Genomic DNA, 13,054 nt, shown 5'->3' with positions numbered 1-13,054 from the left:
TTGTTTCCTGCTTAAACCAGCAGGTTTCAATTGGTTATATAGCTGTATCACCTGTTAACTTGCTTAACTATACAGCTGTAGAACAATATTGCCCAGCTCTCCGTCCACCTTACTGCGCAGAGACAAGGTTCAAACATACTGCTTTTGTAAAGTAGGAGAAAGCAAGGTGCGTAATTTCAAGCTGAGCTTTTCTACTGATTTGGTATGAAATAAAATGTCATTTACACTTAAGAGCTTCTCCACGGGTTCCCATGCCTGAGCTCACTGATGGCATTACCCCTATTCCCAGTACTGTCTGAAGGAGCATGGCTGGAGGCTCTCCCAGCAAACCCGGTTTCTATAAGAAAGAAGAGAAAACCCATGTAAATTATTAAAATAATCTGTCTGAACAAAACTATTTGTTTTATCAGTCACAAGAATGTCCAAAGACAGTCAAAGTCAAAGTGATGACCTTACACTATTAGCCTGAATGTTTTCCATCTTCATTAGCTGCTGCTGTGGCAGTGGTAGGTGGGCAGGGCTCTGCAGCAGTAAGTTGGATGTACTCCCCAGAAGTGAGCTCTGTGAAATTAATAGAAGAAGTGGAAGTCATGGAAAAAACATTTTCAGATGATATTGCTGAGATAAATTTAAGTAAGTTTCTCAGTTAATACAGCAAAGGAAAATAACTATTTCCTCCAGAGAACCAAATTCTTGGTTCATTCATAGAAAATTATTTCGAATTGTTTTAACCTCTCTTCCTCCTAGCCCTTTTTTTCACCTCACAGCCACAAGTATGCTTTCTGATGGCTTTTAAAGGATCAAGAGTATACTCCAAATAGAATCCAGACTCAAATGCAGCCCCAGTGTCTAAGCTAACAGGGAAAGCTAAACGTGCTTGAAGTCTCTGCAGACAGAGCAGAGAGGGCCAGTGCTAATAAGAAAGATGAGATGTAAGGACTTTAGGAGATCTTGGGCTCTGTGAATAAGGACTTCTTTGTTTGTTAACATCTCATTGTGCCTTGCATCGCAACTCTAATACATAATCTCCGCCAAGCATCTATACATTTTACAGGACTCAGTTATAATCAGCATGGACTCTCTTTACTCCCTTTCTTTACAGCTACAAAACACTTACCTTTACTCTCAAAGAGAAATATCCAGATGTTCCCCTCGTTTTTATAATGGCAACCATCTACATGAAATTCTACTCCAGAACCACTGAAAAGCTTACAAATCACAGTGCCTACAGACTGTCAAGTCTATAAAACATTAAGATTTTTCATTCAAAAAATTCTGCATCAGTTTGCCACTGGCATTGAACCACTTAATCAGCAACTTTGGGGCACAACGTTCCAACTGTGCTCCTGGTATATTCAGCACTGCATGTTCTGGCTAGTGCAGTGGTGTCAAAGAAACCTTATGTCCACCCAGGAGCACAAAGTCACACTATGATTAACACTTGCTAAATGCAGGCTTAAAACTGTCTTTCTGGCAGCAACTCCTGAGCATGATTTTCCAGGCAAAAGATAGGTTGCTCTACAAACCTTTTCATACAGCGGTGCAAGAACAGCTACACGGGACACTGAGTGTGTCAAAGCATGAGTATAGCCCTCCACATTTTTTAAAATCTCCTATGTAGGAAACATCACCAAAACCAGATAATGAAGATGGAACCCATAAAGAAGGCAGCTCTCCTGATGCATGGCTTTGCAGATATTCCAGCCTCATGCAAAATACCTCACAAATATTTTCAGTATCTCTGTGGGGTCAAATTCCCTACGGAAACCCCTCTATGCCCATAATATGACCTTCAGGACTCAGCAACTGCAATATAAAACAAAGGGCCACATCTAGATTAGTTATGCATGTGGTATTTTAATCATTTTAGTAATTTCCAGTAGAAATTATCCAGGGCTGTTTATAATCACCAATACCAGCGGTTGTTCCTTATAAGCTCGATTCAGTCAACCTAAAAAAATGTATTAGTTCAATTGCAAAACTTTCTGAAATAAAAGGTGGAAAATCAAGTTGGTTAGAATCCTCAGAGAAATTCTCTGGGTTGATAAAGATTTAATAAACTGCCAGGTGACTCAGGAAAACACATCACTGAGAAAGTTTAAATTGTGTTATTTTGGCACATGATAATTGTAACTAAGAGACATGAGAAGAAAAAAGTCGAAAGATTACTGGATAAATAACCCATTTGTTAAAATTCCCCTCTGCTGAATCTTTTTTTTATCAATTATTTTGTAATGTTGTGGGATAATCATCCTAAAAACATTGTTTCTTCTCATGGTACTACTTTACAAAATCTTGAGTATAAAATAGCAAAAACAAGGTATACAGGAATCAGTGTGGGACTGGGGAGATAGGGAGAGACTCAAGCCAAGACGTAGTCTGTTCTTCTATCTTGTGACAATACTGAATTTAAAGACAGTAAATATAGTGACCTGGATCTCTGGCTTTAGAGAATACTCTGAAATAAGTAACTGAATAACAGAAAAATGTGCCTAATGGAAGGAATTAGGAGAATCATATTACTGTCAATAAAATTCAGACTATTAGACCAGGTTTGGAGATTAGTAAATGTCAGGAAGCTCCCCAGAAGAGAATCAGACTGGCAAGCCTCACTAAAGAGAAAACACCAAGTTGTTTGGACACAGCAGTCTTAAACCTAAAAACATTGGATCATCATCAATCACACTGTTAACTGTGTAAAACACGCCTGTCTGCAGCTGTGATTACAGAACATTCACATCGACTTCCAAGGGAGCATAGACTCTCCTAGGCTGAGAGAAAGCAGTAGTAATTAAATACACCTACAGAAAATGTCATTTAAATAAAACAAGTACAAGCAAAGAATTATGTATTTTTTCATAGCACAGGACAAAAGCAACTCATTTGATGGAGCAATATTAAGCAGTACTTATATACTCACTTACCAGTGTTTAGCAGGAAAAAACAGAAAAGCTTAACATAAGGAGTATCTCTCCATTTTAATTTGGTCTTATTCAACATGTATAAGTCTGTGTTTGCCAAAACAACAGTAGAAATAAGAACTACTTACAGGGATTTTATTTTTTAAATTGGAATTTCTGAATAGGTCCCTCATAGGTACTTAAGAAAATTCCTGCTATGAATATTAAGGCAAATTTTGGCTGCTGGTAGAGTTGGAGAAATCTCTGACTGAACCTCAATACAAGGTGGAGGCCAGGCAGGCTGCTGGCCAAGTGAGCTACTGCAGGAAGGAGTGCTGGTTGTGGGTGCTACTCTTAGCATACTCTCATCACCAATTTCTAGGGCAAACTCATCCCAAATATATGGTATAGCATCCTTCAGAAATTCTGCTGTCCATATGGAAGTTGTATCAACTTTACAGTGAATTACAGACACCACAGGAACACTTTAAAGAGCTTATAACGTTGGGGTTTTTTGACTAAGAAGTAACACCTGCAAATCACTATTTTTTATGGCATACATAGCACGTTTTGGTCCCTGCAAGCTTTATGATGATGACAATGTTGCTAAACTTGTCGGTCAAGTCTCTACAGGAAGTATGTATGAGCAACTCCAAGAGAAATGGATGTGCCATGCTCCTCAAGCTCTAGTTTAGAGATGATTTTTTTTGCCAGTAATGTCAAGTTGTCTCTACATCAGCAGGTGTTAGCAAAACAAAAGCTGCTAAGATAAAATAACTCACTTGTGGACAGTAAACACAGTCTGCTCTTACATCTCCACAGGCACTTCATAACAGAGCACTTTTCTTAAAGACATCCTCAACGACAACACTTGATTTTAGTTGCAATTTCTTAAAAAATTGAGAATATTTTTCATACTAAGATCTCCACAAATGTATTTTGACAAAAGCTTTTTTGTCACATACCTGATGAACTTTATTCAACTGTAAAAATGGTGAGCCAAGTGCTGAATTTATAAGGTGAGGTAAACCTGCAGATGCTCCCAGAACTGTTTTAGAAACACAAGAAAAAACTGCATTGTTTTATAAGTTAGGCAAGCAAAGATCTTTATAAGAGCTATTGTAGATTTTTCAGGTTTCATTTGCACAAAACTCTGCGGTATGCTAAAAGTCACTATGGTGAAACTATTCAATACATCCAGCTTTGATCTGCCATTAACAGCAATTAGAAATCAAATGCACTTTCATGGAGCTCCTCCAGAGCTGAGAGTTTTGCTCAAAGATGCAGAAATGCCTGCAGTTGACTGCAAGACCACAGTGTTTGAAACTTCAGGATTAGCTAATGTATTTTTTCACTAAAGCGTTCGCTTCACACAAAACTCCTGTTTATCTTCTGTCAGTAGATTATGTCACAAACTCTTAGCTGTCCTCCACTTGACTTTTCAAATTATCTGTTCTCATTCCTGTTCCTAGTACTGTCACCATTTGAAATGTGATAAGATTGTTTTTAATGTTTATTCACTTCCTTCATGTCCAGAAGGCAGAGGAATGTTTTTAGTTGATGCTGTTATAAAATGCTGAGTACAACTACAGTAGCATCCAAGTGAATGAAGATTTTCAGTGGAAACAATAGAAGAAAGATTCTGGCTGCAAAATTCAGATCAGATTTAAACTTGCAGTTTTAATGCTGTCTGCAAAAGACATTTTATTTTAAACCCGTTTTTAATATCAACATTCAGAGTTAGTGTGAGGACATTTATAGGCAACACGAAACTATACCAGACGCAGTACTGAACCAATCCATTTCTTGCTTCCGCTTTCATAAAATGTGAGTCTACACAGACACCAACACAGTGTCTGCACAGGTTTTAAGACTGCAGTCTAGTTTCTCGCCTTTACTGAAAGCCTCAAGTCACCTACAACAGGGTTTGTTATTTTAACTCAGTTTTGAAACAACTTACCAGGTTTAACAGCATGTCCACGTAACTGGGGCTGTAGTAGCATTTGCAACATTGCTGGGTTATTAAAACTTTTCATAATCTGCACTGGATTTGGCTCTGGAAGCAAGCCTTTCCTATTGTTCCTCATCTCCAATTGAGAGATAGAAAAACGTTAGAAGCAGGAGAGAACAAAGAATACATTTAAATCCCTCAAACTTGTGTGATGGTAAGGTACATACTTCATTTTACACTGAAAATAATCCCAACATGTCCCTCCCTGGTTCCCACTCCTTTCCATGCTCCTTCTCCCTCAAATGCATCGCCTAGCAAACTATCCCCCCAAAACTTCAAGCCTATTTTTTTTCCTGAGACACATTTGGGTTTTTTCCCTTAAACCAAGATAGAGTTATAAGTGAAGGAGAATATGAAAGGCACTGTTAAAAAGAACACCATATACTATTATATCCTATAATAGCACCACTCATCTCTATATAAAGAGCTAAAGCTAGCCGAAGTAATGACGCTGTTCTGTGTCTCCTTTTAAGACAGCTTCATGTAACACTTATCACATCCAATTTTCTAGGAAATAATTTGATAAGACATGTGGGTGTAAAAACCTTTCTTCTATATCAAGCATGAAATTAAATTATTTCTCCTACCTTGAAATTTATCTTAAAATTGACAAATTCTTGCCTCTCTGTTTTAAACCAAGTTTTAGCTTGTCAAATGACTCCACTTCCAGTTACTTTTGTTTTGAACTGGAATAATTTCTCTTACAGAAAATTAAATTTACTGAAAACCCAGAGCTACGTAAGTATAACTTTGTGATACCTTACGGCCGTCTTTTACCCTTCCTCCTTGCAGTACACGGCCATGCTTTGCCTAGCAAGGAGACTGCATTATACTGACTAGATAAAATTTAAAAAGGCTAATACTTCCAAAAGCTCAGTTCCTTTCCCTAACGCAAAGTAGCTGAATCCTTCTGACCCAACTCAGGCTGCTCAGAGTGGATCAGACTCATTCCGAAAACAGATTTGCAAATATCTTACCATTCTTTGTGCTGCTATAAGTGCTGCTAACGTGCTTCTGCCTGGCGCTCCTGGAGCACAGTACGACACCTGGACTCTCTTTCCTTTGAAAGTCATGCCATCGGTTACTTCTTGTACTTTCTCAGCCTGCTCTGCAGTTTCATACTCAACCACTGCGAAGTCACCAATACAACTGTCTTCATCTTGAGCAAACTGAAACAACATTTCACAGTACACTGAACAAAATGCCAAGTTTCAGGAACTGGTGTGTAATATTCTTCATAAACAGCTGACACCCTAAGTTAACACCTACTCACATCCATACAATTATTTCTTAAACATGCTAGATACAAGCTGAATACATAGCTTCACATTATCTTTGGCATGGATGCTTTATTTTCTTGAATTACCACCTCCACTTCCATCTAATTTCATGGAAAACCTGAGCTATGAAATACATAATTTCAGAATAAAGAAGGAAATTGCAAATACAGCCGTATGCTAAAATAGTTTTTATTTTTGCAGAGTAAGAATTATAAACTCATTACTCTTCAGTTTTTAAGCCTACAATAATAAAAATGTCATTCATCGGACTACACGACAGTTGTTGAACATGTAACAATGCACATTCCACTGATACATGCTGCTGTTTAGAAGAATATGAAGTCTGTAGTTGTATTTAATGCCAAGAGAAGATGCCAGACTGATCAATCAAGCAGACTGGAAACAGGCTTACATGTCAAACAATGCTCTGTCCTTTGTTCACAGAGTTTTATAGCAGAATGAGCACATTTAAATCAAACAAAAAAGGGGGATGAGACAACAGGGAATAAAGCTTAGGCAAAAATCTCCAGTCCCAGAATGATCAAAAAACATATACTGATACTAGGTCTAATGTGGGAGAGAGGAAATCTCCTCTAGATTTCACTGTGTATAAAATCCCTATTCCCAACTATTAAGTCCCACAAACTTACATTAACAAAATATAAATATGTATAAATATAAATCTCAAAGATTTTGAAGGAGAGGGTGGTCAGACCTTCAGTATCACTGTTAAAGGCTGGCCTCTGGGAAGAGCTGTGGAGCGCACAAAAATTCTTACATATAACTACACACCTAGATATGTATAATTATGTATATATGTGTGTGTGTCTCTCTCTCTATGTGGAGAAGCATTACATTTTATTTTGACATCAGTTTAGCTGCAGTGGTAAAGACATGAAGTGTATGCGAAAAGAATGGTTTGCAGCTATGGAATATATTTTAGTTTCATTCATGGTTAAAAACTCCCTTAACATGTGAAAGCACAGTGCCGATATTCTTGTAAACACATAAGGAATTTTGAAACTTCCCAAACAAACAGGTACTGATGAAAAGCCGTCTGTCCCTATCTAGAAATCAGTGGAGACCTCCTAGTGACAATTTAAAGTTGACATAAGAAAGGAATGACGTCTTCTGGTCCATTTTATTGAACCAAAGGACAAAACCTGTTCCTGTACCTCACAGGAAATGCCATTTTTCTCAGAGCCATGTAGAAATATCTGGCTTCAGCTCTTCCTGACAGAACATATCTATAGTCAACAGAGGAGAAATCAAATTGACTTCAAAAAATGGGAACTTTGGAATAGAATGAAATAAAGCAGGGTTTATTTCATAATTTATTTCATTAGTCCAGCTAGGAATTTTAGGTGAAAGATGATATTTAAGTGATGAATTACGGCACCAGAGCTACCAGTAGAACCAAGCTGTGAAAGTGGCACAAGACGTGAAGAAAAATTTCTCCACAGAAAGGGTCATCAGGTACTGGAACAGGCTGCCCAGGGAGATGGTTGAGTCACCATCCCTGAAGGTGTTTAAAAGGCGTGTAGATAAGGTGCCTGGGGACATGATGTGGTAGTAGACAGGTACAGTTGGAGTTGATGATCATTAAGGTCTTTTCCAGCCTAATGGTTCCACGATCCTATGAGATGGGCATAAGTGGTCAAAGGGACCCTACTGCAGGGACAATGTGGGTGCAGGAGTGGTGGGAAGGCCGGACTGGCCAAGACTAGGAAATGGAGGAAGAAAGAGACTCTAGTCTCTTTCATAAAATAACAAGACTGTGAACAAACATTTTGATTGTTTTTCTAAAACACATTCATTCTTCCAGAAGTTTTCCAGACAAAGACACTTCTCCTAGTCGTTCTTTATTGAAATTCCCTCCACATCTAGGTTTCTGCTACCCTGTCCTCTCCTAGTTTTCCTCTTATGCTTCTACTCATCATGTCATGCCCCCTCCTTGCTTCTTCCACACTTTCTTGGGTGTTCCTCCTCCTCCTTTCTTAGTACTCAATTTTTTGGTCATCTCACTCATAAAACCATATTTAGTAGCACTATTGTGATGAGAATTCACTCACTGATTTCCCTTTTTCATCTATCAAGCCTTCCCCCTTTGGCCCACGAGGTTCATCTCTATCACTCCCCCATCACATCTGCAAACCAAGCAAGCAGCCCTGCTGCCCCTCCTGCCAGACCTCGAGGCAGAGTCTCCCTTCCCAGTCAGTGCCTGTTGGATGCCCGGTGGAACTGTGAAGCAGGACTGAGAATAGATCACATGCTTAGTCTCTGGGAATCACTGAGAATAAATCATAAGTTATCATAGTAAATCTGTTTTTCTTCTATTTTCATACTTCTACAATTTATATGGTGTGTTTGTACAAGTGACAGGTAATATAAGAACATGCCAAGAATGTTTTCTTGGATATATTTTTGACTGGTGCCTGTTTCCTAATTCAAATGCATACTGTTTAATTAATGTATTTTACAGAAATGTGTTTTTAGTGCCATTTACTCATGTAATACACACACAAACAAAGCTTCCTCACCCCCACCAGGTGTGACCGATGTATCATGATTTAAAAATGAAGATAAAAGTCAATTTTTAAGTGCCTCTAACTGCACAGGAGAATACCGTTAGCGACAACCATCTTTATCCAAGAAGCCTGTTATTCTTTGAACATCAGAATTTTAAAAGAACATTGGAAAATTGTTGGGGGAGCTGCTGGCAGCCTCCAGATTTTCTGACAGCTGGAAAGAAGTCCTGAAGTAAAAGACTTTAACAGATCAATCTGTTTAGCTAATTAAACAAAGACTGAGCAAGTGACTTGATTACAGCATTTAATCCTTTCTTAGAGGAAGCAAATAGTGGGGAGCAAAGGCTCCGCAATCAAGTCAGCAGTGAGGTGAAGCTGAAGCCAGATATATTTGACTGAGAAAACACAAGTGCAAAATGACAAGGGACGAGCAGTTTCTAGGAAGAGTTACGTCCAATTTACACATTTCCCAGTGTTATCTGGATCAAGCAGGTAAAAGAATGTGCTTTAGCCAGCCACAAATTACTGGCACTCGGAAAGAGCATTAAGGAGAATGTGGCGGCCTGCAGGTGGTCAGACCAGACAGCCTGATGGACCTTCTGGTCTCAGATGCTGAAAATCTCGGGTTATTTATCCCTGAAGCTAATCCCTGGGCAGCCTTCAGAGATATTTAAGGAAAAAACCAAACAGCTGAAATCATACCCAACTGCATGACTGTAGACAAAGCTTTCTGTTGACTGCTTGTTTATCATACACTAGTCTGCAACACTTCCATGAGCAACATTTTATTGGTGGCCTGATATCTGACAAGCCACAAAGATGAGAAGGAAAACTTTACACTTGCAAAGACCAGTAAGGAGCTACCTCTTGTACCTGCAACCTTTCAAAAGATGTACCACTTCTGTCACTGGCAAGCCAAGCGACTACAAGATTGCAAGCCTACATCTTAAGTTAGGGAAAACACATATTAGGTATTTAAAAGGTTTCTTAAATATATTCGTTACATACATACATATATGTTCTCCAGGTACTCATACACTCCGGCTGTCTTTACTGAGCCATTATGACCCATCATCATCAACATTTACTTTGAAAGCCCTCTAAAATATTTCTAAAATTATTTTCAATGAAATAGATGAAGAAGGAATATCTTAAACATTTTATTGGCACCTTATGGGAGTGGTCTCCTGAGGAATTCCCAGATGATATCGGCCAACAACTGCAAACCTATACTAATAAAGCATCTCTACCACATCCTGTATCACAATGCAGATGCATAACTACACACTAGTTAAATGAAAAATAAAAGGATAAGACAGCAAGCAGTGAAGATTCAAACATAGAGCTACTTAAACTATGACCATGATCTTCCAAACGACACAAATTCAACATACCTGGCAGAAAACAGGTTTATACATCTGTGAGAAAGCTTGGATCAGTTCTTTTGAATCAGTGCAGTCTTTTTGCAATTTATCTACACAAAGGCACTTGGAGTGGATAAGATTTGTCGTCAGCTGGTTCACGTCCATCCACTGTGCAAAGAGAGTGCTCTCGTCTAACTGTTTCCCCAGAAGTTCCAATCTTGCCTTTGCAGCAGAGTCTTTTTTCATATATTCCACGAAGCCATAGCCCTTTGAATGGCCAGTAACCTCATTATAGACCAAAAAACACCTCTCAACATTGCCATAGGCACGAACAAGTTCCTCAAACTCTTCTAACGTAAATGAAATGGGTAAATTAGTAATGCATAATAAAGCATCTGTTGGTTGGAGTTGCACAGATATTTCTTTTCCCCGAAGAGAATACTGGTGAAACTTTCGAATCGCGTTTTGAGCCTGCTCTCCATTTAACAGAGTAACAAACGCTGCAAGAGACCAGAACAAGTTACATAACCCACCACAGCTTCCCTCTAGCTACAGAGGTAATTACTATACCTCTCCCTCCCCTCCAAAACCCACCAGGATAAATCACAGGAAAAAGACTTTGGGATTTGCCCTGAAGACGCAAAAGACTGAGAGGAAGGCTGTAATATATGTTTTAAAAACTGACATCATCAGCTAGACATCACGAGTAATTACGTCAAAGAGTAACTACAGAAACACAGATACATACCACTCGTAACACAACAAAATTTTACTCCTGGGAAACAAAAAGCAGTTAAGTTTTCACTGAAGTCAATACATTACTGATTCTACTGAATTTCTTTTAAATTCCCACTTTGGGGTAACTGGATCTTTTTGGGGTTTTTTGTCTGTAAAGCGTTTCACGGAATCACAGTCTGGATGAGGGTGGCAGGGACCTCTGGAGGTCAGCCTGTCCAACTCTCGGCTCAAGCAGGACCATGTCCTGATCAGTTCTTAGTCATCTCCAAGAATGGAGATTCCACAGCCTCTCTGGGCAATATCTAATAGTGGCTGGTGACCCTCTCAGTGAAAAAGTGTTTCCTGATGCCCAGAGGGAACCTCCTGTGGTTCAGCTGGCACCTGTTGCCTCGTACCCTGTGAATTAAAGAGGACACAATAGCCTGCAGTGAACCAAGCAGAGGGAAGGTAATTCATGTGTTTTCTTCCACTAACAAACTGAAAAGCCCAGCACAGGGACCCAGGCAAAAAACTCTCATTACTCATCCTGTACTGACATACAAACAATGCCTTGGCTGTGGGTTTTACAATCTGTCATAACTAAATGTATCAGGGATCAGATAAAGATTAGATAGCATGGAAATCAGTGAACAGGTTCTCAAATAGATTAAAACGTGCCTGGGTAATCTACATTATTTTGCTCTTCAGTATTCTGACACAGCATCAGTTATTTCTAATAGGACACTGTTCAGCATTCTAAGAATATTTACATAGAAGACATGGGTAGAAGACAATGAAGTTTAACAATACTGTTAACTTTTTCCAAGATAAAAATGTGAAAAAAACATGACCCAATGTCTTAAGGTCATTTAGGGCTACTTCCCCAAGTTTATCATTAATCTTAAATTCGTTTGTATAATCAAATGAAAACATTGCTTCTACTCAAAAGAATTTTAGGGGATTTAATTTTAAACATCCACAGAGCTCCACAAACTTCTGATTATGTCCATTAAACTATAAAGTGATTAAATTTATCTAATAAAAACAAAAACAAACAATCAAACAAAAAACCCACAAAAACCACCTCAATATGATTGGAGTTCCTTACACAAATACACTACAATATCTATGTCCATCTTTTAGGTGGACGTTTGTTCTCCTGTATCAGTACATAAACACACATAAACACACATAAGTACCACAGACGGTCAAAAACACCAGCAGAACTTTTGCTTTTTACACAGCAAAACTACCGACACCAAATAACCTGCAATATAAAGAACATGAGTAGGAAGAGCTGAGAGGCTCAAGAAATATGTGATTGTAAAGTAACACGTTAAATACTGTGATATTAGGGCCTCCAAACACAGCTTTAAAGCCTTCATGAACAGAGTGATAAAGTAATTTAATCTACCTACTTGAGAAGTCAAGAAAAAATAAACTACCTACAGTTATTCCAGTCACAAAAATAAGCAGAGGCATGCACTAAAACATACAGAATTTCATATGAATAAGCAAAGTACTCTCTTTATATCTACACATACACATGCATGCACACAAATACATACACAGTGAAAAAGTGGTTATATATGAGAGCATCTACATTTAATGAAAAAAACCATCCTTCTCTTGCTCTTCTCAAGCACTTCCAAATATTGCCCTTCACACTGAACAGAGAAGTTCAGCCTGTCATTAGAGAGTGGACTACAGTTCTTCACACACAAACTGGCCTAATTACATATCCAAAATCAAATTTGCAAGACAATGGGACATTAAAGCACAAATTTTTGCTCCTTAGAGACAGGTGTCAAAAGCCACCATTACCTTCATGAAATCCTAACAGGAATCTATCACGGCATTAAGATTTTTCCCTGGAAACCAAGGCTGCCTCAGAAGATAGCACAGGCTGCAGAACCTATGGCAATTTTTAAGGACAGGAAAGCGTAGAGAAGTACTTGTCCATTTCTGTACCTCCCAAGTGTCAAAAATCCACGAATCCCCTATTTAGAGAATTAATTTGCAAATGGAGGATCAGGCTTAAATAATTCAGGATTTAATTCAAGACAACATTTCCTCCAGAGACTTAAGTATTCCTTTAATAAATTGCTTCTAGCTTACATAACTTGACAGAAAAGAACCAGGAGTGTGTTCTCCTCTGACCATGTCACAGGCACATGTGGTTTGTGCCAGGAGAGGCCTCAGGACTAGTTTGCCAAAGGAGATCAGATGGTTGAGGTTAGGTTTGTCCCATAGA

The 13,054-nt window shown here is 38.6% G+C and overlaps 1 protein-coding gene across 5 annotated transcripts in view; it reads right to left on the bottom strand.

The window, feature by feature from the left end:
* RAVER2 (ribonucleoprotein, PTB binding 2) overlaps positions 1-13,054 on the bottom strand; it is a 35,335-nt gene that overhangs the window by 10,706 nt on the left and 11,575 nt on the right. For all 5 annotated transcript variants that reach the window (XM_069861874.1, XM_069861871.1, XM_069861875.1 and 2 more), the window contains exons 3-8: positions 10,114-10,583; positions 5,889-6,080; positions 4,861-4,987; positions 3,866-3,948; positions 457-561; positions 226-337 (exon numbers count right to left, since the gene is read on the bottom strand). In XM_069861874.1, the coding sequence (XP_069717975.1) occupies positions 226-337; positions 457-561; positions 3,866-3,948; positions 4,861-4,987; positions 5,889-6,080; positions 10,114-10,583 (1,089 nt within the window). The remainder of the gene's footprint in view (positions 1-225; positions 338-456; positions 562-3,865; positions 3,949-4,860; positions 4,988-5,888; positions 6,081-10,113; positions 10,584-13,054) is intronic.

The sequence above is a fragment of the Phaenicophaeus curvirostris genome, chromosome 8, assembly GCF_032191515.1.
Source record: "Phaenicophaeus curvirostris isolate KB17595 chromosome 8, BPBGC_Pcur_1.0, whole genome shotgun sequence".
Classification (NCBI taxonomy): domain Eukaryota; kingdom Metazoa; phylum Chordata; class Aves; order Cuculiformes; family Cuculidae; genus Phaenicophaeus; species Phaenicophaeus curvirostris.
This window is presented reverse-complemented; position numbering and strand designations above follow the sequence as displayed.